The sequence below is a fragment of the Thalassophryne amazonica genome, chromosome 13 (assembly GCF_902500255.1).
Source record: "Thalassophryne amazonica chromosome 13, fThaAma1.1, whole genome shotgun sequence".
Classification (NCBI taxonomy): Eukaryota; Metazoa; Chordata; class Actinopteri; order Batrachoidiformes; family Batrachoididae; genus Thalassophryne; species Thalassophryne amazonica.
The window spans coordinates 15,399,556-15,424,736 of NC_047115.1; the positions used below are offsets into that span (position 1 = coordinate 15,399,556).

The following is a 25,181-nucleotide window of genomic DNA, read 5'->3' on the forward strand; positions in this document are numbered from 1 at the left end:
TATACACACACACACACACACACACACACACACACACACACACACACACACACACACACACACACACACACACACACACACACACACACACACACACACACACACACACACACACACACACACACACACACACACACACAGTGGGGCCAAAAAGTACTAGTCAGTCCCTGATTGTGTAAGTTCTACTTAGAAAGATGAGAGAGGTCTGTAATTTTCATCATAGGTACACTTCAACTGTGAGAGACAAAATGAGAAAAAAAAAAATCCAGAAAATCACATTGTAGGATTTTTAAAGAATTTATTTGTAAATTATGGTGGAAAATAAGTATTTGGTCACCCACAAAGAAGCAAGATTTCTGGCTCTCACAGACCTGTACCTTCTTCTTTGAGAAGCTCTTCTGTCCTCCACCTATTACCTGTATTAATGGCACCTGTTGGAACACGTTATCTGTATAACTGTAAGAAAATGGAAGACATACAAGACCACTGATAATCTCCCTCGATCTGGGGCTCCACGCAAGATCTCATCCCGTGGGGACCAAAGTAACAAAGGCTACACACTACGCAGAGAGGGACTTAAATCCTGCAGTGCCAGGCATGTCCCCCTGCTTAAGCCAGTACATGTCCAGGCCTGTCTGAAGTTTGCCAGAGAGCATATGGATGATCCAGAAGAGGATTGGGAGAATATCATGTGGTCAGATGAAACCAAAATAGAACATTTTGGTAAAAACTCAACTCGTCATGTTTGGAGGAAGAAGAATGCTGAGTTGCATTCTAAGAACACTATAGCTACTGTGAAGCATGGGGGTGGAAACATCATGCTTTGGGGCTGTTGTTCTGCAAAGGGGACAGGACGACTGATCTGTGTTAAGGGAAGAATGAACGTGGCCATGTATCATGAGATTTTAAGCCAAAACCTCCTTCCATCAGTGAGAGCATTGAAGATGCAACGTGGCTGGGTCTTCCAGCATGACAATGATCTCAAACACACCACTCGGGATATTAAAGAATGGCTCCGTAAAAAGCATTTCAAGGTCCTGGAGTGGCCAAGCCAGTCTCCAGACCTCAACCCCATAGAAAATTTGTGGAGGGAGTTGAAAGTCCATATTGCTCAGTGACAGCCCAAAACATCACTGCTCTAGAGGAGATCTGCATGGAGGAATGGGCCAAAATACCAGCTACAGTGTGTGCAAACTTGGTGAAGACTTACAGGAAACGTTTGACCTCTGTCATTACCAACAAAGATTATGTTTCAAAGTATTGAGTTGAACTTTTGTTATTGACCAAATGCCAAATACTTATTTTCCACCATAATTTACAAATGTGATTTCCTGGATTTTTTTTTCTCATTTTGTCTCTCAGACCTCTCTCTCATCTTTCTAAGTAGGAGAACATGCACAATCAGGGGCTGACTAAATACTTTTTGACCCCACTGTGTGTGTGTATGTGTGTGTGTGTGTGTGTGTGTGTGTGTGTGTGTGTGTGTGTATATATATATATATATATATATATATATATATATATATATATATAAACATGCCACCCACGGTTTTCGTACCTGCCAGCCCAAAACTTTACCACTGGCTTGTAAACAGTGTGGGAAAAATGCCTGAAATCAACAAAGAGATGGATGTATTTAAAAAAATGAAACCATACACCATAAAAAGCACAGCATTTTATATTGAATCCCTCTTATCAAGTGGGCAATACAAGTATGATCTGTCTGTTCCTCTGTAGATGACCCATGGTTACTGACATACAGTCAGAGAAGCAGTTTGCTCTTTTCATGTCCACATCTGCTGGCATGTGTCCAGCTGGCCCACGTGCATGTCCTGCTCGACACGCGTGTCTTGTGGACGACGCGCCAGAACTGACACCGCGTCATGTGGAACAGAGCTCATGTGGGTGACATGAAAGTCAGATCACCCGCTACGCCTTCTGATCTAATGCTCCGTTTCAGCCTGTCAATGCGCTGTATTGAGGGACCGCATGCATGCTGCAGCCCACAGCATACAACCCCTGGCAAAAATTGAAAATGGCCAAAATATGGCCATCGGTTACTGCAAAGACTTTGCGTCTGACTGTCTGTCTGTCTGTGCTTAGCATAACTCCAGTCCTGTTACTGCCAGAGTCTTCAAATTCACAGGGAACATTCTTGGGACACAGACCTTGCAGGGGCGGTCCTGGAGGCGGGCCGACCGGGCAGCCGCCCGGGGCGGCATCGCGGGGGGGGCACGACCGTGCGGAAAAAAAAAACGGGGTGGGTGGGGTTGTCCTGACGGGGGGATCTGTGGTTACGTTACGTTACGGCAGAGCGGCGCCCCCACCTTCCCGTCCCATGGCGGCTTTCTTCTCGCTCATTCCCACAGCTTCACAGTGCTATAAACAGTAGCAAAGCAAAGACTGCAGCGAAATGAGACGAGTCTATATCTGGTGTTTTTTTTTTTGTAGCTGCTTGTGTTTGGAGACTGACTTCTATCACTCTTTCTGACTTCTATCGCAGTTTCTGTCCCTACCGAGCAGCGGGTGCTACTGAGCTCCTCCACCGTCACAAAGCACTCACAGGAGGACAAACTTCACACTAGCCTCGTGCCAGTCCCAGCTAGCAAGCTGCACATGATGGCAGACAATTTGAATGTTGTGGACCGGATTTTGGCGATGCCATTTGATAGTCTTCCTTACGAAGAAGTCATGGCTGCTGTCATGGCTTCAGCTCTCAATGGTTTGCAGGCCAAAGTTAAAGCAACAGCCCCCACGTCAATGTTTGTGCATTGCTATGCACACAGACTGAATCTGGTTCTGTCTCAGGGGGCTAAATGCTTATCTGAATGCAGAATATTTTTTGCATCACTCTCTGGGTTTGCCACATTTTTCTCAAAATCCACAAAGAAGATGTCTTTTCTTGAGTCTGCAGGCTGCTCAAGGTTGCCCAGAAATGCTCCTACTCGATGGAATTTCACATCACGGATAGTGAGCACTGTGGCAAACAATTATGATGCCCTCCTGGAAACTTTTGAGATGATCATTGCAGATAAGTCCATGGATGATGACACATTAGACTGTGCCAATTTCTTTGTGTTATTGCAGTAGTTGAAAATAGCTGTTGTGAGTTAATTTGTGTAATTTGTGGGCTTGTGGGTGTTCTGGACGAAGTTAGTGTTTTCATGGGTGGTGGGGCGGAGGTGGTGGCCACATTAGTGTGCGCGGGGGGGGGGGGGGGAAGGCGCACGCAGGGGGTTTCGCCCGGGGAGTAAATCACTCTAGGACCGCCACTGAGACCTTGGACAAGTTCAAAGATGGGTAACCTTGACCTATGTTAAGAGGTCAAAAGTTAATACAGTTGAGGGTATTTTAGCATTGTGTTATATTTGGAGATTTTAGAGCAAGTTGATATTCCGGGCTTTGATTCCTGGGAAACTCCTATGTAAATAAATAATCATAATTATTATTGTTGTTAATAACAAATGTGTGATACATACTACAGGATCTCCCAAGCTATTAGACCTGTGCTCTGAAAAATACAGTATATTGATAAATGAAATGAAGTTGATCACAGAAAAGATGACATATCTTGTTTTTATAGTCTGTAATGAAAAAGGAGTCAAAGTAAATGCGAGAGTCACTATTTTTTTCCTCAACTTCTGCTGATTTGGAGCTGTAATAAACACCCTTAAATCTTACACTCTGCAGCTTTAAGGCAAAACTGTCACAGGTTTTATGTTTATTTTGGAAATATTCGTCTCTTGTATCCTCCGTGTGCGCTACAAATAAAATGCAGTCGCTCCTGCCGGGTCCATAAGTGCAAAGTCAACCAGCTGATTGAAGATATTGTACGTATACAGGTGTCTCGCTCGCCCGTGGGCACAAACTTTGCCATCTAACTGATTGGAAATCTCTCCACAGATCAGCAGCTCAAGCGGACGTCGCCTTTGGGCCTTTGGCTGCTGCCAGACGGAGGGTGTGTCTGGTTTGTAAGGAGCTGCTGTGTGAAGGCCACAATAGCAGAACGGGTTTGTCAGCTCACTCATCTTCCATATAAGGGTCAGTAACACCTGCCGCTGCTCCGTTAGTTCAGACGAGGGCCAAGCGCTCTGCACAGATGGCAACAACTACAGCTCACCCCATGGGAAGCCTGCCCAGCGGACTGGGGATCTGCACCACGGCCCCGGATATACTTTACCTGCCTGAACTGGTGAGTAGAGCAGGACACAGGACACAGGACAGAGGAGACAGGACAGAGGAGACAGGATATGGCCTCTGATCCTGCAGGCTGCAGACGCTTTACACTTCAACTCCGGCAAACTTGCCAGACTCGGTGTGTTAATGCTTTAGGATGATTTTTCAAGATACACGTAAGATTTGAAGGAAACGCATCAAAATAACTGTGTTGTGCAAAACTTTTAGGCACTTCAAAATTTGAATGCAGAGTTTTAATTTTTTATTCATTCGTCAAGCTTAGGATGAGATCTCTGGGCAGTGTGGTTGTAGGATTACTGTCTTTGGAAAAACAGATCACGGGTCTGAGTCCCTTTCAGGACATTCATCCAGGAAGTGTCTCCAGGCTGCCCCCCATGCCCCTCCCCAGACATAACTATATCAGTTTGGACGTCCCCCAGATTAACAAGGTCCATGTCAGTTGTTGGAGAACCAGGACATCCTCATGAGAAATGGCTGGAACAAGGACTTACAACACACACACACACACACACATAATTTTTTTTTCTTACATATTTATTTCTAGATCTGTTTTTAAAGTTTTTTTTTTGTCTGATAAGTGTGTTTAAAACATTTGCACATTATTACATATTACCACATAATAGCCCAGTTTGTCTTATTTATTGAGCCACTCTTAGAAAACATGTGAAATAAAGGCAGAAAATTAATTATTAAATGAAAGCAAGTCATAATCACATCTTTGACTGACATTTTTCAAAAACTGGGAATCTCTATATGATCAACGAGACTTTATAATTCTGCTTTCTATTTTGGATGAGAAAAAATGTAATTCTAAACTTTTTTTTAAAACACCAGAATCTATATGTTTGGCAAAATTTCATTACTATATACTTCTAATACTGCTACGACGACTACTAGTAATAACAATTTCCAAGTTAAGCAATAATTTGATGTGTATTTTGGTGGTCTCAGTCCAGAAATGAGTATAAAATCATCTTACATTGAACATTTCATTCATATTGCATTTCTTTTAATAATTTCACAACATGTGACCAACTGTCAGTCTGACAGCAATAACACATATCGAAAAGTTACTATAACTCTGCTTAGACAAATTAAATGTGTTCTAGGCTGCTTTTTTCACCTTTATTTATCAAGGGGCGGATTATGATGATGATACACACAACACACACTCATGTCGACCACAGACGAAGTTACAACACAGTTTTCTGCAACTGTGCAAACACAACTACAACCCCTGGCAAAAATTATGGAATCACCGGCCTCGGAGGATGTTCATTCAGTTGTTTAATTTTGTAGGAAAAAAGCAGATCACAGACATGACACAAAACTAAAGTCATTTCAAATGGCAACTTTCTGGCTTTAAGAAACACTATAAGACATCAGGAAAAAAATTGTGGCAGTCAGTAACGGTTACTTTTTTAGACCAAGCAGAGGGAAAAAAATATGGACTCGCTCAATTCTGAGGAAAAAATTATGGAATCATGAAAAACAAAAGAACGCTCCAACACATCACTAGTATTTTGTTGCACCACCTCTGGCTTTTATAACAGCTTGCAGTCTCTGAGGCATGGACTTAATGAGTGACAAACAGTACTCTTCATCAATCTGGCTCCAACTTTCTCTGATTGCTGTTGCCAGATCAGCTTTGCAGGTTGGAGCCTTGTCATGGACCATTTTCTTCAACTTTCACCAAAGAATTTCAATTGGATTAAGATCCGGACTATTTGCAGGCCATAACATTGACCCTATGTGTCTTTTTGCAAGGAATGTTTTCACAGTTTTTGCTCTATGGCAAGATGCATTATCATCTTGAAAAATGATATAATCATCCCCAAACATCCTTTCAATTGATGGGATAAGAAAAGTGTCCAAAATATCAACATAAACTTGTGCTTTTATTGATGATGTAATGACAGCCATCTCCCCAGTGCCTTTACCTGACATGCAGCCCCATATCATCAATGACTGTGGAAATTTACATGTTCTCTTCAGGCAGTCATCTTTATAAATCTCATTGGAACGGCACCAAACAAAAGTTCCAGCATCATCACCTTGCCCAATGCAGATTCGAGATTCATCACTGAATATGACTTTCATCCAGTCATCCACCGTCCACGATTGCTTTTCCTTAGCCCATTGTAACCTTGTTTTTTTCTGTTTAGGTGTTAATGATAGCTTTTGTTTAGCTTTTCTGTGTGTAAATCCCATTTCCTTTAGGCGGTTTCTTACAGTTCGGTCACAGACGTTGACTCCAGTTTCCTCCAGTTTCCTCCCATTCGTTCCTCATTTGTTTTGTTGTGCATTTTTGATTTTTGAGACATATTGCTTTAAGTTTTCTGACTTGACGCTTTGATGTCTTCCTTGGTCTACCAGTATGTTTGCCTTTAACAACCTTCCCATGTTGTTTGTAGTTGGTCCAGAGTTTAGACACAGCTGACTGTGAACAACCAACATCTTTTGCAACATTGCGTGATGATTTACCCTCTTTTAAGAGTTTGATAATCCTCTCCTTTGTTTCAATTGACATCTCTCGTGTTGGAGCCATGATTCATGTCAGTCCACTTGGTGCAACAGTTCTCCAAGGTGTGATCACTCCTTTTTAGATGCAGACTAACGAGCAGATCTGATTTGATGCAGGTGTTAGTTTTGGGGATGAAAATTTACAGGGTGATTCCATAATTTATTCCTCAGAATTGAGTGAGTCCATATTTTTTTCCCTCTGCTTGGTCTAAAAAGTAACCGTTACTGACTGCCACAATTTTTTTTTCCTGATTTCTTATAGTGTTTCTTAAATCCAGAAAGTTGCCATTTGAAATGACTTTAGTTTTGCGTCATGTCTGTGATCTGCTTTTTTCCTACAAAATTAAACAACTGAATGAACATCCTCCGAGGCCAGTGATTCCATAATTTTTGCCAGGGGTTGTAGATGATATACCAACGAACAAACCACAATCAAAATAATTGATTTGTTCTTTTTTCTTGGAGTCTGCTGCAGTGGAATTCCTTCATAACTGCTCAAGTGCAAACCAGCGCCCCCTAATCTGAGTTTTCAGGCTTTTTTTGTGTTATTTATGCATTTGAATATACAGGGTTTTGTTTTTGCACTTTTCATAATAACAAATGTGTGTCACTTCTTTAAAGGTTGCACAGATTTTTTTTTCCGCCTTTACAACCACAGACTGTTTAAAATAATTTTTCTCTTTCAAACATCAGGATGTCGATTTGAATGTTGTAGCAGAATGAGATGAAGGCAGTGACACTTTGTGAAGGCAGACAGAATTGTTTATAACTTCATGTTAGTAATAAAACACCTGTAATACCCTACTCAAGAAATCACATAGAAATCCTGTAGGAAAATATCATAAGATTCTTACAGCAATTTCTATAGGAGAAAAAAATCCTATAGGAACTTATATTGGATTCTTATAAGAAAGAACTTAAATATGATTCCTCAGGGAATACGTTTTCCTGTTGGTCTCGGTTCAGTCGTTGCTAGAAATTATCAGTGCATATATACTATAATGTGCTAGAGCGTAGCGCTTGTGACAACAGTTGGAGGTATCTTCTTTAGTCTGCAGAAGCCTGAAACAAAGAAATTCTGTCCATTAGTTCCTGGTATTATTGAACAAGTAATATAATTATTCTATTGAAACAGAGTAGGAGATATAGCTAAGGTTTTGACACAAATAAGTCAAGACTTATTCTCAGCGTTACGCTTGCGACAATTTTACCTTGCTTTAGAAACATGATGTTTTTTCTAGGAAATGACATTTCTACCTTTACAAAAATGTATTACTGTGTGTTAATATGAAGCACAAACAAACAAACTGACAAAATACACAAAATACAAGGTTATTTCTTTAACATTCAACTTTACATGATAATTCTAAATATTAATGTCACACAAAATTGGTGAAAAATGTACTATTTTTGTGGCAAATTTCGTGCATATCTCTGGAACCGTGCAGAATTTTTCCATGAAATTTTCAGTACCTGTCAAAGAGACTATAGGCAACTCACAGATAAATCTGGATGGTGCTAAATAAAATAATGGCTTGTTCATGACAAATGCAATGCAAATCAGCAGTTAGGCTTCATTATTTTTGAACTAGGCCATAGGGGAACACTAACTGATAGGCATCTTACAGGATTCCTATTAAAGAAAATCCTTTTAGAATCTTTTCCATCTTTTCCAGACTTTTCCATTTTTTCCAACAGGGAAAAGCTTGTTGAAATTTCTCAGAGGCATTCTTTTGGATTCTCATCAAAATAAATACTGTTGGATTCCTATAGGAGATTTACAGTTTCTTTTTTTCCTATGGGGAAAACCTTATTCCAGTTTCTGAAAGAAATCCTATACGATTCCATTGGGATTTGTATTGTTTTCTTACAGCGGAAAACCCGTCCAAATTTTCTCAAAGATATTCGACAGGACTCCACAGAAGAAAATCCTGTAGGATTCCTGTGGGATTTCTGATAGACATCCTTCCTATCAAAGAAAATACTTTAGCATTGTTACTGAATTCTTACAATTTTCCTAAAGGAAAAACTCTTTTCAATATCTCATATACATCTGATAGGATTCCTATGGATGAAAAATCCTATAGGATTCCGAAGGGAAAAACTTGTTCCAGTTCCCCACAGGCATCCTTTGGGATTACTACTGTAAAAGTCCCATTTTTAAAGGTGATCCTGTGTTCAAGCTTTTTAAGATTTACTGTTCTTTTTCATTAGTGTCCAGCTCAGTGTCGGGTTTTAGTGCCACACTTTATTTGCAATATTTGACTGAATTGTAACTTTATTGAGAATATGTGTTGCAGTAAAATGACGGCACAGACAGAATTATTTAATAGTGGCATTTGACCCATGTTTGGTTGTACAGACCAGGAAATGTTTAATCCACAACACTGGTGAGCTACCAAACCCATCAAACTACTAATACAGAAGGACGGCAAAAGGTGTTCTTAAAAACTGATCCAGATCAAATAATAACTTTATTTGCACAAGCAACAGTATACAGAGAATGGTGTATTTGTGACTGAGAGGTTGCATGAACTGAGGGAACTTGCTGTGTTTATTTATCATGGGTGTGTTGTGTGTTGAAGATAAAATGAAAAAAATCAACCATTCAGAGTGACGCCCGTCATTCCGTTGACACTGACATGCACCAGATGCACAGCGTTGTGGTACTGAGAAAACAGACATGAGTCAAACGCTCTCCGGTGCATTAATGGATGGCCACTGACCTGTCAGAGTGGGCACCAAAGCTCCCTGAGGTGAAGCAGAAAAGGAGGAAGGAGAAGACCCCCCCCCCCCCCCCCCACACACACACACACACACACATTTTTCAATTCTGGTTTATTTTTATTTTGTTGAATGATTGTTTTCAATTCACTTTCTTTGTGTATAGCTCCACTCACACAGAAGGTGTGTGCATTTATAGGTGTGTGTAGCACTCACAACCCATAACAGATGCCAATCTGACTGGTTTATATTTCATAATATGCCCAACACACACCCATAGCTAATCTAATTCAGAGCATAAATACAACCCCTGTGCTCCCTGTGCCTTGCTTGTGCTCAGATTGCACTCCAAGTAAACAACAAAGTGGAGTTGAACTCACCCTTAAATGCACATTTGGCATGTAATTGAGACAGTGCACCATAGATGAACAAGCGTTTAAGTGCTTGTTCCAGTGTAGAAGGGTCAAACCCCACTCCTGCTCATTCTCCATGTAATATAGAGTTGCATCAGGAAGTGCATCCGGCGTAAAATTTGTGCCAAATCAACATGCAGATCCACTTCACGTCTGAAATGAAGACCCCGAGTGAAAACAAAGGAGAAGCTGAAGGGATTTAGTTACCATAGATTGTCAAGATAGGGCCCCAAGTGTCATTTGTTAAATAAAAATATCAAGTTATACCATCCACAGTAACCCCTTGTTTCTTCCCGAACTGTCTCCATGGAAACATTCATTGTGGAGCTTTATTATAAAATAAAGGACCTTCTCTCAGTTTGAACAATGTACATGAAAACAAATAAAACAAGATGAGTTTTACTGCTGAAATCATGAGCGATCATAGTTTATTTTCAGGGAGGAGGCAGAGATCCTGTTTTAAGAACGGACGTAAGCAGATATCACGGAAGTTTCTGCTGCTGGTCAGATTTCATGTCTTGAGGCAGTTTGTCAGGATTCAGCGAGTGTCTGCAGCTCAAACTGTTCTCAGGCAGAAGTAAAGAGCAAACTGTGGCTGCAGGGACACAAACCGCAACAAAACAGAAAGTTAAAGTTCCACAGTGTTTAGGAATATCTTTAAAATATTAAGAAAATTCATCTCTGTCAACTTCAACATCCACATTTGTACCAAAATAAGCAAAATAGATGCTGATTTATTTTATTAATAACCTGAGTGTCAGACTGCGCGACGCACCTCAACCATCATTAGACACCAACATCTTCTAGGACTGTCAAAATAAATAAATAAAAATCCATACTCCAATACTAATTGTTATTAAAATTTACTATTGGATTAGATACTCATTTCTTCATAATAAAAATGAAAGCTGGCCAAAGACAAAAGTCAGAGTGGTTTTGCACTGTCTCTCATTGAAATGTTGTTTCATCTGACTTCTAGATCTGCGAACAGCCTCATACTAATGCTCAGAAATCCTAAAACTACATTCAGTTGACAAACTCTGAAAACAATCTGGATGCACACAGCAACATATTCAAGCGTTGTTTTTAGAAGGAACATATAAAAAGTTCTTGCTTTTTGCACTACTTCAGAGAAGCTAAAAATAGTCTTTTCTCTCCTACCTACAGTGGGGCAAAAAAGTATTTAGTCAGCCCCTGATTGTGCATGTTCTCCTACTTAGAAATATGAGAGAGGTCTGTAATTTTCAGCATAGGTACACTTCAATTATGAGAGACAAAATTAGAAAAAAAAAAATCCAGGAAATCACACTGTAGGATTCTTAAAGAATTTATTTGTAAATTATGGTGGAAAATAAGTATTTGGTCACCCACAAACAAGAACGATTTCTGGATCTCACAGACCTGTAACTTCTTCTTTAAGAAGCTCTTCTGTCCTCCACCTGTTACCTGTATTAACAGCACCTTGAACGCGTTATCTGTATAAAAGACACCTATCCACAGCCTCAAACAGTCAGACTCCAAACTCAACCATGGCCAAGACCAAAAAGTTGTCGGACACCAGGAAGAAAATTGTAGATGTGCACCAGGCTGGGAAGAGTGAATCTACAATAGTCAAGCAGGTTGTGAATAAATCAACTGTGGGAGCAATTGTATGAAAATGGAAGACATACAAGACCATTGATAATCTCCCTCCATGCACACGTGGCCATGTATCGTGTGATTTTAAGCCAAAACCTCCTTCCATCTGTGAGAGCATTGAAGATGCAACGTGGGTGGGTCTTCCAGCAAATACAGTGGGCGATTTTAACATCCACACAGATGCTGAGAATGACAGCCTCAACACTGCATTTAATCTATTATTAGACTCAATTGGCTTTGCTCAAAATGTAAATGAGTCCACCCACCACTTTAATCATATCTTAAATCTTGTTCTGACTTATGGTATGGAAATTGAAGACTTAACATTATTCCCTGAAAACTCCCTTCTGTCTGATCATTTCTTAATAACATTTACATTTACTCTGATGGACTACCCAGCAGTGGGGAATAAGTTTCATTACACTGGAAGTCTTTCAGAAAGCGCTGTAACTAGGTTTAAGGATATGATTCCTTCTTTATGTTCTCTAATGCCATATACCAACACAGTGCAGAGTAGCTACCTAAACTCTGTAAGTGAGATAGAGTATCTCGTCAATAGTTTTACATTTTACATTTGATTGATTGATCCTCATTGAAGACAACTTTGGATGCTGTAGCTCCTCTGAAAAAGAGAGCTTTAAATCAGAAGTGCTTGACTCCGTGGTATAACTCACAAACTCGCAGCTTAAAGCAGATAACCCGTAAGTTGGAGAGGAAATGGCGTCTCACTAATTTAGAAGATCTTCACTTAGCCTGGAAAAAGTCTGTTGCTCTATAAAAAAGCCCTCCGTAAAGCTAGGACATCTTACTACTCATCACTAATTGAAGAAAATAAGAACAACCCCAGGTTTCTTTTCAGCACTGTAGCCAGGCTGACAAAGAGTCAGAGCTCTATTGAGCCGAGTATTCCTTTAACTTTAACTATTAATGACTTCATGACTTTCTTTGCTAATAAAATTTTAACTATTAGAGAAAAAATTACTCATAACCATCCCAAAGACGTATCGTTATCTTTGGCTGCTTTCAGTGATGCCGGTATTTGGTTAGACTCTTTCTCTCAGATTGTTCTGTCTGAGTTATTTTCATTAGTTACTTCATCCAAACCATCAACATATCTATTAGACCCCATTCCTACCAGGCTGCTCAAGGAAGCCCTACCATTAATTAATGCTTCGATCTTAAATATGATCAATCTATCTTTATTAGTTGGCTATGTACCACAGGCTTTTAAGGTGGCAGTAATTAAACCATTACTTAAAAAGCCATCACTTGACCCAGCTATCTTAGCTAATTATAGGCCAATCTCCAACCTTCCTTTTCTCTCAAAAATTCTTGAAAGGGTAGTTGTAAAACAGCTAACTGATCATCTGCAGAGGAATGGTCTATTTGAAGAGTTTCAGTCAGGTTTTAGAATTCATCATAGTACAGAAACAGCATTAGTGAAGGTTACAAATGATCTTCTTATGGCTTCAGACAGTGGACTCATCTCTGTGCTTGTTCTGTTAGACCTCAGTGCTGCTTTTGATACTGTTGACCATAAAATTTTATTACAGAGATTAGAGCATGCCATAGGTATTAAAGGCACTGCGCTGTGGTGGTTTGAATCATATTTATCTAATAGATTACAATTTGTTCATGTAAATGGGGAATCTTCTTCACAGACTAAGGTTAATTATGGAGTTCCACAAGGTTCTGTGCTAGGACCAATTTTATTCACTTTATACATGCTTCCCTTAGGCAGTATTATTAGACAGCATTGCTTAAATTTTCATTGTTACGCAGATGATACCCAGCTTTATCTATCCATGAAGCCAGAGGACACACACCAATTAGCTAAACTGCAGGATTGTCTTACAGACATAAAGACATGGATGACCTCTAATTTCCTGCTTTTAAACTCAGATAAAACTGAAGTTATTGTACTTGGCCCCACAAATCTTAGAAACATGGTGTCTAACCAGATCCTTACTCTGGATGGCATTACCCTGACCTCTAGTAATACTGTGAGAAATCTTGGAGTCATTTTTGATCAGGATATGTCATTCAAAGCGCATATTAAACAAATATGTAGGACTGCCTTTTTGCATTTACGCAATATCTCTAAAATCAGAAAGGTCTTGTCTCAGAGTGATGCTGAAAAACTAATTCATGCATTTATTTCCTCTAGGCTGGACTATTGTAATTCATTATTATCAGGTTGTCCTAAAAGTTCCCTAAAAAGCCTTCAGTTGGTTCAGAATGCTGCAGCTAGAGTACTGACGGGGACTAGAAGGAGAGAGCATATCTCACCCGTGTTGGCCTCTCTTCATTGGCTTCCTGTTAATTCTAGAATAGAATTTAAAATTCTTCTTCTTACTTATAAGGTTTTGAATAATCAGGTCCCATCTTATCTTAGGGACCTCGTAGTACCATATTACCCCATTAGAGCGCTTCGCTCTCAGACTGCGGGCTTACTTGTAGTTCCTAGGGTTTGTAAGAGTAGAATGGGAGGCAGAGCCTTCAGCTTTCAGGCTCCTCTCCTGTGGAACCAGCTCCCAATTCAGATCAGGGAGACAGATACCCTCTCTACTTTTAAGATTAGGCTTAAAACTTTCCTTTTCGCTAAGGCTTATAGTTAGGGCTGGATCGGGTGACCCTGGACCATCCCTTGGTTATGTTGCTTTAGACGTAGACTGTGGGGGGGTTCCCATGATGCACTGTTTCTTTCTCTTTTTGCTCCGTATGCATCACTGCATTTAATCATTAGTGATCGATCTCTGCTCCCCTCCACAGCATGTCTTTTTCCTGGTTCTTTCCCTCAGCCCCAACCAGTCTCAGCAGAAGACTGCCCCTCCCTGAGCCTGGTTCTGCTGGAGGTTTCTTCCTGTTAAAAGGGAGTTTTTCCTTCCCACTGTGGCCAAGTGCTTGCTCATAGGGGGTCGTTTTGACCGTTGGGGTTTTTCATAATTATTGTATGGCCTTGCCTTACAATATGGAGCGCCTTGGGGCAACTGTTTGTTGTGATTTGTCGCTATATAAGAAAAAAGTTGATTGATTGATTGATTGAATATCTCTAAAATTAGAAAGGTCTTGTCTCAGAGTGATGCTGAAAAACTAATGCATGCATTTATTTCCTCTAGGCTGGACTATTGTAATTCATTATTATCAGGTTGTCCTAAAAGTTCCCTGAAAAGCCCTCAGTTAATTCAAAATGCTGCAGCTAGAGTACTAACAGGGACTAGAAGGAGAGAGCATATCTCACCCATATTGGCCTCTCTTCATTGGCTTCCTGTTAATTCTAGAATAGAATTTAAAATTCTTCTTCTTACTTATAAGGTTTTGAATAATCAGGTCCCATCTTATCTTAGGGACCTCATAGTACCATATCACCCCAATAGAGCGCTTCGCTCTCAGACTGCAGGCTTACTTGTAGTTCCTAGGGTTTGTAAGAGTAGAATGGGAGCCAGAGCCTTCAGCTTTCAGGCTCCTCTCCTGTGGAACCAGCTCCCAATTCAGATCAGGGAGACAGACACCCTCTCTACTTTTAAGATTAGGCTTAAAACTTTCCTTTTTGCTAAAGCTTATAGTTAGGGCTGGATCAGGTGACCCTGAACCATCCCTTAGTTATGCTGCTATAGACTTAGCCTGCTGGGGGGTTCCCATGATGCACTGAGTGTTTCCTTCTCTTTTTGCTCTGTATGCACCACTCTGCATTTAATCATTAGGGATTGATCTCTGCTCCCCTCCACAGCATGTCTTTTTCCTGGTTCTCTCCCTCAGCCCCAACCAGTCCCAGCAAAAGACTGCCCCTCCCTGAGCCTGGTTCTGCTGGAGGTTTCTTCCTGTTAAAAGGGAGTTTTTCCTTCCCACTGTTGCCAAGTGCTTGCTCACAGGGGGTCATTTTGACCGTTGGGGTTTTTACGTAATTATTGTATGGCCTTGCCTTACAATATAAAGCGCCTTGGGGCAACTGTTTGTTGTGATTTGGCGCTATATAAATAAAATTGATTGATTGATTGATTGAAATACACCGCTCGGGCAGCGAAGGAGTGGCTCCATAAAAAGCATTTCAAAGTCCTTGAGTGGCCAAGTCAGTCTCCAGACCTCAACCCCATAGAAAATTTGTGGAGGGAGTTGAAAGTCCATGTTGCCCAGCGACAGCCCCAAAACATCACTGCTCTAGAGGAGATCTGCATGGAGGAATGGGCCAAAATACCAGCTACAGTGTGCAAACATGGTGAAGACTTACAAAGTACAAAGTATTGTTACAAAGTATTGAGTTGAATTTTTCTTATTGACCAAATACTTATTTTCCATCATAATTTATAAATAAATTCTTTAAAAATCCTACAATGTGATTTCCTGGATTTTTTTTTTTTTCTCATTTTGTCTCTCATAGTTGAAGTGTACCTATGATGAAAATTACAGACCTCTCTCATCTTTCTAAGTAGGAGAATTTGCACAATCAGGGACTGACTAAATACTTTTTTGCCCCACTGTATATAAAATACATGAATTAATATTAATCCCCCCACCCCCACCCCCACCCCAATTCCCATGGTATTGATGTAGTATATTTTTCTGGGTGTCAGTATCAAGTTTGAAATTCTACTTTTGTGACAACCCGAATTGACTGTATAATTCCATTTATGCGTTTACATTGATTTTATTGGTGTTTAAGTGGATGTGAGGATGACAACATTTACAAAGAAGTAACAATGTGACATGTCCAAAAAAAATGAACAAAAAGAAAATTTAATTTGAACAAAGCTGAGCATTCTTCTTCTACAACCAGTTGCTGTGGAGTATTTTGGACTTACCATGGTTGTTCTGACTTCCTGCAGGTGTTCGGGGGTTTGGTCTGGATCCTGGTGGCCTCGACCCACGTGGACCCGCCAATGCCTCTGGGCTGGGTGATGTTCGTCTCCGTCTTCTGCTTTGTTATGACCTCAATCTGGATGGTCATCTTCGCTGTTGGAGGTCACAAGAGCAGCTCAGGATGGGCCGCAGCTGTAAGACAAAAGAGAGGGAGCAAAAAAGGCTGAGAGAGAGGAATAAAAATAGGGTGTATGGACTAAAGGAAAAGCAAAGCAGGGTATTGAGGAAGAATGGAAGAAGGGAGGAAATGCTGGAAAATGGAGAGGAAGATAGAAAAGGATTAACTAGGGGAAGGAAAGGAATAAAGGGAAGGAAGCATAGAAGAAGTGAATATAGAGGAAGATGATTTCAGATTAAAGAGGATAATTAAGAAAATTCTGATAAGCAACTCATTTTTAAAATATATTTTATTTTATTTTGATTCTCATACAGCAATAAAAACCTGTGAAAGTTCACAGGAGACAAGGACATTTTGCACTGCAGATATTTAAATTCTTAAAGTTATTCACCCACATGAGTACCTGTCTAATCTGACATGATAATTAACTGAATTTAATCTGATCAACACTAAAATGTATTTAGCTCCTCCTCATAAAGCAACCAATGTTGGTGCAAAGTTCTTAAAAAAATCAGTGGATGAATATTTGAGTTATTGAGTTAACAATAAAACAAATGCGAGCACAAAATTACATCATGAAATCATGAGTTGAAACTTTGGAAATATAGAATTTTTGTTTTTTTATGTTAAGACATTCTGTGCTGCAGAATTTCTTCATGTTGGCTTTTGACGTGCATGTATTTCCTGTGTTATTTTAATGTGTGTGTGGAGGACTTTGCTTACCATGGTCTGGCCACGATCTTCTACCTGAGCGCGGCGGTGGATCTGGCTTACATCACCTACTTAAAGAAATTCTCCACCCACTTTAAAAACTACCAGATCGACATTTCTGCTGTGGTGAGACACAACTGCACACATTTACACTCTGACTCTACACAAGATTACAGTGTTGTGTAGAAATCTTCATCATAACAAAAGTTCTTTTTAATAAAGAAATGATGCAGCAAAAATAATCTCAATATCATGTACATAGATCAATAATTATTCATCATTATTTCCTGGTTACCAATTCATGCATTAAATGTGCTGTAAACCTTCAAAATAACATCTAAATTCATGTGGAAATGACTGTTTTGTGAACATATGCCTGAGTGCAGCGATGGCGTTAAATCAAATCAAATCATATCAATTTTATTTATATAGCGCCAAATCACAACAAACAGTTGCCCCAAGGCGCTTTATATTGTAAGGCAAAAGCAATACAGTAATTACAGAAAAACCCCAACAGTCAAAACGACCCCCTGTGAGCAAGCAACTGGCGACAGTGGGAAGGAAAAACTCCCTTTTAACAGGAAGAAACCTCCAGCAGAACCAGGCTCAGGGAGGGGCAGTCTTCTGCTGGGACTGGTTGGGGCTGAGGGAGAGAACCAGGAAAAAGACATGCTGTGGAGGGGAGCAGAGATTGATCACTAATGATTAAATGCAGAGTGGTGCATACAGAGCAAAAAGAGAAAGAAACACTCAGTGCATCATGGGAACCCCCCAGCAGTCTAAGTCTATAGCAGCATAACTAAGGGATGGTTCAGGGTCACCTGATCCAGCCCTAACTATAAGCTTTAGCAAAAAGGAAAGTTTTAAGCCTAATCTTAAAAGTAGAGAGGGTGTCTGTCTCCCTGATCTGAATTGGGAGCTGGTTCCACAGGAGAGGAGCCTGAAAGCTGAAGGCTCTGCCTCCCATCCTACTTTTACAAACCCTAGGAACTACAAGTAAGCCTGCAGTCTGAGAGCGAAGCACTCTATTGGGGTGATATGGTACTATGAGGTCCCTAACATAAGATGGGACATGATTATTCAAAACCTTATAAGTAAGAAGAAGAATTTTAAATTCTATTCTGGAATTAATAGGAAGCCAATGAAGAGAGGCCAATATGGGTGAGATATGCTCTCTCCTTCTAGTCCCCGTTAGTACTCTAGCTGCAGCATTTTGAATTAACTGAAGGCTTTTCAAGGAACTTTTAGGACAACCTGATAATAATGAATTACAATAGTCCAGCCTAGAGGAAATAAATGCATGAATTAGTTTTTCAGCATCACTCTGAGACAAGACCTTTCTAATTTTAGAGATATTGCGCAAATGCAAAAAAGCAGTCCTACATATTTGTTTAATATGCGCATTGAATGACATATCCTGATCAAAAATGACTCCAAGATTTCTCACAGTATTACTAGAGGTCAGGGTAATGCCATCCAGAGTAAGGATCTGGTTAGACACCATGTTTCTAAGATTTGTGGGGCCAAGTACAATAACTTCAGTTTTATCTGAGTTTAAAAGCAGGAAATTAGAGGTCATCCATGTCTTTATGTCTGTAAGACATTCCTGCAGTTTAGCTAATTGGTGTGTGTCCTCTGGCTTCATGGATAGATAAAGCTGGGTATCATCTGCGTAACAATGAAAATTTAAGCAATGCTGTCTAATAATACTGCCTAAGGGAAGCATGTATAAAGTGAATAAAATTGGTCCTAGCACAGAACCTTGTGGAACTCCATAATTAACCTTAGTCTGTGAAGAAGATTCCCCATTTACATGAACAAATTGTAATCTATTAGATAAATATGATTCAAACCACTGCAGCTCAGTGCCTTTAATACCTATGGCATGCTCTAATCTCTGTAATAAAATTTTTTGGTCAACAGTATCAAAAGCAGCACTGAGGTCTAACAGAACAAGCACAGAGATGAGTCCACTGTCTGAGGACATAAGATGATCATTTGTAACCTTCACTAATGCTGTTTCTGTACTATGATGAATTCTAAACCCTGACTGAAACTCTTCAAATAGACCATTCCTCTGCAGATGATCAGTTAGCTGTTTTACAACTACCCTTTCAAGAATTTTTGAGAGAAAAGGAAGGTTGGAGATTGGCCTATAATTAGCTAAGATAGCTTGGTCAAGTGATGGCTTTTTAAGTAATGGTTTAATTACTGCCACCTTAAAAGCCTGTGGTACATAGCCAACTAATAAAGACAGATTGATCATATTTAAGATCGAAGCATTAATTAATGGTAGGGCTTCCTTGAGCAGCCTGGTAGGAATGGGGTCTAATAGACATGTTGATGGTTTGGAGGAAGTAACTAATGAAAATAACTCAGACAGAACAATCGGAGAGAAAGAGTCTAACCAAATACCGGCATCACTGAAAGCAGCCAAAGAGAACGATATGTCTTTGGGATGGTTATGAGTAATTTTTTCTCTAATAGTTAAAATTTTATTAACAAAGAAAGTCATGAAGTCATTACTAGTTAAAGTTAAAGGAATACTCGGCTCAATAGAGCTCTGACTCTTTGTCAGCCTGGCTACAGTGCTGAAAAGAAACCTGGGGTTGTTCTTATTTTCTTCAATTAGTGATGAGTAGTAAGATGTCCTAGCTTTACGGAGGGCTTTTTTATAGAGCAACAGACTCTTTTTCCAGGCTAAGTGAAGATCTTCTAAATGAGTGAGACGCCATTTCCTCTCCAACTTATGGGTTGTCTGCTTTAAGCTGCGAGTTTGTGAGTTATACCACAGAGTCAGGCACTTCTGATTTAAGGCTCTCTTTTTCAGAGGAGCTACAGTATCCAAAGTTGTCCTCAATGAGGATATAAAACTATTGACGAGATAATCTATCTCACTCACAGAGTTTAGGAAGCTACTCTGCCCTGTGTTGGTATATGGCATTGGAGAACATAAAGAAGGAATCATATCCTTAAACCTAGTTACAGTGCTTTCTGAAAGACTTCTACTGTAATGAAACCTATTCCCCACTGCTGGGTAGTCCATCAGAGTAAATGTAAATGTTATTAAGAAATGATCAGACAGAAGGGAGTTTTCAGGGAATACTGTTAAGGCTTCAATTTCCATACCATAAGTCAGAACAAGATCTAAGGTATGATTAAAGTGGTGGGTGGACTCACTTATATTTTGAGCAAAGCCAGTCGAGTCTAACAATAGATTAAATGCAGTGTTGAGGCTGTCATTCTCAGCATCTGTGTGGATGTTAAAATCGCCCACTATAATTATCTTATCTGAGCTAAGCACTAAGTCAGACAAAAGGTCCGAAAATTGACAGAGAAACTCACAGCAACGACCAGGTGGACGATAGATAACAACAAATAAAACTGTTTTTTGGGACTTCCAATTTGGATGGACAAGACTAAGACAAGCTTTCAAATGAATTAAAGCTCTGTCTGGGTTTTTGATTAATTAATAAGCTGGAGTGGAAGATTGTTGCTAATCCTCCGCCCCGGCCCGTGCTACGAGCGTTCTGGCAGTTAGTGTGACTCGTGGGTGTTGACTCATTTAAACTAACATATTCATCCTGCTGTAACCAGGTTTCTGTAAGGGAGAATAAATCAATATGTTGATCAATTATTATATCATTTACTAACAGGGACTTAGAAGAGAGAGTTCTAATGTTTAATAGACCACATTTAACTGTTTTAGTCTGTGGTGCAGTTGAAGGTGCTATATTATTTTTTCTTTTTGAATTTTTATGCTTAAATAGATTTTTGCTGGTTCTTGGTGGTCTGGGAGCAGGCACCGTCTCTACGGGGATGGGGTAATGAGGGGATGGCAGGGGGAGAGAAGCTGCAGAGAGGTGTGTAAGACTACAACTCTGCTTCCTGGTCCCAACCCTGGATAGTCACAGTGTTAGTGTTGTTGGTCCTGTTGTTGTTCAACATAACTCAAAGAATTTTGATCCAATTTGGACCAAATTTGGTTCAGTGTTTGAGAGTTTGCAAAGGAAAAAGTGAGGTGAGTTTGAGAAAAGTCAGTTAAAAGTCAAGCTCACTGGCACAAGGTCAAATTTTTGGCCCAGAGCTTTTATAGAGGGCATCAATTCTCTGGTGCACTGAAACTAAAGAGAGAAAACTGAAAGAAATGAGTTAAACTGATAACACTCAATTGAATTGACTCGATTAAATTAACAAATTGTCATAAATATCACTTAAAGTCAACTTAAGTGTTGTTAAATAAAGCACTTTTAAAAAATTCTCTTTTTAGTGGGATATTTTAAAATTCTGGATGGAGTGAAATCACAATGTGGTTCTTGGATTATGTGGTTCCAGGATTATCTGGTTCAACGAATATTTTGTTCACATATTAGCCTGTTGCTAGTTTATCTGATTTGCCCTTTTTTTCTAAAAGGGCTTTTGCTGGTCTTCTAATTTGGGGGTTTTATGACATCATGTAACTGTCAACACATTGCAGAACTGAGACAAAGTTGCTGCAACTTTGTCCCAAATCTGATGGATTGTGAACAATAATCAACAACATGTCATCTACTCAATGGTGACGGTCAAATGGCCTTCTACGAAATGTGGAAAAAACACATTCACTGAAAACTCAGATCAAATTAACATGTAGTAAAACAGGTACAGGGCGCTCTTGCTATCAGCTTTGTTAATTTTGTGTTTTAGGTGTTCTGCTACGTGGCCACGCTCCTCTACTTCATCCACGTCATCCTCTCCTCCATCCGCTGGAAAAACTTCTGAAGCGTTCAATGGATGCTGCCTCCGCGATTGTGTGATGTAACATTCCTGCCATGATGTCAAAACATCATCAACTATTCCGTCGGAAACATGCTGACCTTTCAGCTCCAGACCTGCTCTGATATAATAACGGTGCTCTGTGTCACTCCCGAAGAAGGTTTTGGAGCTTCATTTTTGGGATGTTTAATAATGTTTTGCGAAAGTTTTAAAGTTTTTTAAATATATATATTAAAAAAATTATCTTATGGACAGAAAATGGAGCAAATGGGTCAAATCTGTCATAAAAGCATTATTTTACAGAAAGAAAACACGCTTTGATCTACAAATGGTTCAGCCAATCAGCTTTTGGCAACTTTAATCTTTTTAATGTATTTCATTTTGATCATAACACGTGTATATGCCGCACTTGAAAAAAAAGTGATTTTAGACCATTTTACAAAGTAATATTAAAATTCAACACATTACAAGCCTGAAATTAAATGTCGCTGTCTTTTTTTAATCAGCAACCTCAAAACTGTAATAAACATTAAACATGTTTAAAAATTACCATGAAGTATATTTAACAAACAAACAAACAAACAAACAGTCTTTTGTGTTTGTTTTATTTTCAAAAGGAAAGAAACAAGTAAAAGTAACAATGTGGAGAACATTTATCAATAAATTACAATTTAGAGAATAAACAAAGAAATTTAAGTATGATTAAAATATTAAGTAAAAAGAGTACAGAAGGATAATGAATACAACAAAATAAAAACAATAATAATTTGGTTACACTGCTTTTTATAAACATGATTTCACCCACATGACTACTGACTACATATTGGGGAAAAAAGTAATGATTTGGTCAGTTTTTGTTAATCACTAATGTGTTAGATGATGATTTCAATCAATTCAAAATTGTTGGAACAGTGAAGCCTGAAAGGTCAAGCATGGTTAAAGTTTTGGTAAGGAAAGAATAAAATCAGAAAAATACAGTAGGACAGAGAATACGAATACAACAACAACAACAACTTGATCACATTGTTTGCTAAAAAATGATTTCAAATGTATGACTGAAGAACAAAATGAAAAACTAAGTTGATGTAGAGAATTTTTGTTAAACTGATGAATTCAAAGATAAATTTTTCTTTTTTTAAATATCACTTCCAGATTCCTAGAAAGTAAAGACTGAATTGTAAAGTATGGATACAATTTTTTTAAGGAAAAGATATAGATCAATACAGTATAGGATAGAAAAATGCAACAACAGCAGCACTGTGTTTATTTGCTTTGATTTTGTAAAGTTGATTTCAAACAAGAATAAGTAAAAAACCAAAAATGTATGTATTGCTGTAGAAAATATAGTTAATCTCTTATGAGTTCCAAAATAAATCAAATTAATTTAAGATGGGTTATTAAAAAGGTTAAAATGTTGAAAGAAGGGAAAATATATTTTTCTTCTTTTAATATTTGTAGAAGTATAAAGAAAATCAAAAACACTAAAAATGTTGGCCGCATGCTTTTGGTAAAGTTAATTACATCAGAAAAAGGAGAAACAAAAAGTATAGTTCCAGAAAGTCGACAGGTTTAGTTATACTTACCCACAATTTGAGATGCTGATCTTTAAAACATTCTTTTAAAATTCTGTTCAAGACTTGATCACTGTTTTGTTTTTTTCTAAACTTGTGTTTTCACCATTTGATTTTTGAGCCATTGTTCTCCCTAAAAGTAATTAATGCAAATAATTCACTACTTAAATGATAACCATGTGTATTTTTAGGTACTTGGTTGAAATTTTTAGTTTTCACTTTTTGTATTGCCTACATTAAAACAATAAAAAACATCTGTGTCTTTGATTCATTTGCTTTCTTCAATGATTATGGTGTTACTTTGGATTCCTCTGAGATAGTTTCCAGTGTACGAAAACAGATGCCCCCCCCCCCCCCCCCCAACAGTCTAAGCCTGGGTATAAAGTATCATAGGTCAGAATAAACTCTGGGGGTTATTTTGTCTTAGTTTACTTTATACCTGTGGGAATAAACAACCCAGTCACACGGTAGTTCGTGATTAGATGGTGATACGCTCATGATACGTAATACATGACTGGGTTGGGATAAAATACCCTAGAACAAAGTACACCCCTCCAGTACTGAATATACCCCTGATCTTTGTTTTTCTTGACTTGCATTTGCTTTTTTCTTCATTGAACTCTATATTTTCTAAGAAGCTGTGATGCAGTGTCGTGTTAGTTGCGTACATTGGTATTTGTTGAGCAGTTTTCAGTGTGGCACGTTTGATCTTTTGTCCTAAAGATGATGGAAAACACACTGTACAACAATATTTTGAAATGCTACACCAACACAGATAGAAAATGTCCTCAACACATCTATGACCTGGATCCTGAGAAACGTTTGAAGGGCAAATCTCAATTTCTAAACTACAAAACCGTTCCATGTTCATGAAAGCATCCTGTTGAGATGAGGAGGTTTTGATGAGATGTTTGCTCACCATCCTGAGAGTTTGCAATGATAACCCTTCAACCAGAAGACAAAACACTAAATAAAATAGCACAAAGGTACTACTGCAAAGGTATAAACAATGTAAAAGAATACATAACCATCCCTGGTTCTCAAGACCTGGCACCTAAGTGGCTATACTCTACTCTTCCTTTTTTAGATATACCTTAGTATACACTAATATAGTTCTAGCTTAGAAATGGAATATATTATAGAAGACATACCTTTCTGAATTTTCAAAAAGGCATGTGAAAAACGCTTTGCCGTCAACCCTAAAGTCAGCAAGGCGGCCCCATCAGTACACCCCATTTCTGTGCCTGCAAAGATCTGGAGCCAGGTTGGAACTGACATCATTGGACCCCTACAAGAGTCTATACCAATAAGTATATCAATAATCATTTCTCAAGAGTGGAAAGTCAGGGGCACAGGTCCTCCGTCATGTGGGAGGATGATCACCTTGATTAGTGATAAGGGCCGTGTGTTCGTGAACAAAGTAGTCGACTCTCTCGAGACAGACCATTGCATCAGCTGTGTAAATGGCCAAAGGGAACGAGACAACTGGACACTAAAGGCTGTGCTGAGTGAGCTCATCAATGACCAAACCGATGATTGGAATCGGTTCATCCCAGGCGTTCCGTTTGCCTACCGCACCTCTGTCCACACATCAACACGGTGCATTCCATTAGAAGTGATGTACGGCTGCACTGCAAAGTCAGCAAGATCTACACCCCGTTGTACCATCACAGA

At 39.1% G+C, this 25,181-nt stretch overlaps 1 protein-coding gene across 1 annotated transcript; it reads left to right on the forward strand.

Annotated features, from left to right (window-relative positions):
- Positions 1–3,748: 3,748 nt before the first annotated feature.
- LOC117523894 (myelin and lymphocyte protein-like) lies at positions 3,749–23,852 on the forward strand. Its single transcript, XM_034185516.1, has 5 exons — positions 3,749–3,830; positions 3,904–4,192; positions 16,319–16,486; positions 17,182–17,307; positions 21,868–23,852. The coding sequence occupies exons 2-5, from the start codon at positions 4,100–4,102 to the stop codon at positions 21,940–21,942; spliced, it is 462 nt and encodes a 153-aa protein (XP_034041407.1). The 5' UTR covers positions 3,749–3,830; positions 3,904–4,099; the 3' UTR covers positions 21,943–23,852.
- Positions 23,853–25,181: the final 1,329 nt, after the last annotated feature.

Coding starts and splice junctions, on each gene's coding strand:
- LOC117523894 (XM_034185516.1), top strand. CDS start 4,100: ATGGCAACAACTACAGCTCACCCCATGGGAAGCCTGCCCAGCGGACTG. Junction 4,193..16,318: donor TACTTTACCTGCCTGAACTG/GTGAGTAGAGCA, acceptor GACTTCCTGCAG/GTGTTCGGGGGTTTGGTCTG. Junction 16,487..17,181: donor GCTCAGGATGGGCCGCAGCT/GTAAGACAAAAG, acceptor GTGTGTGTGGAG/GACTTTGCTTACCATGGTCT.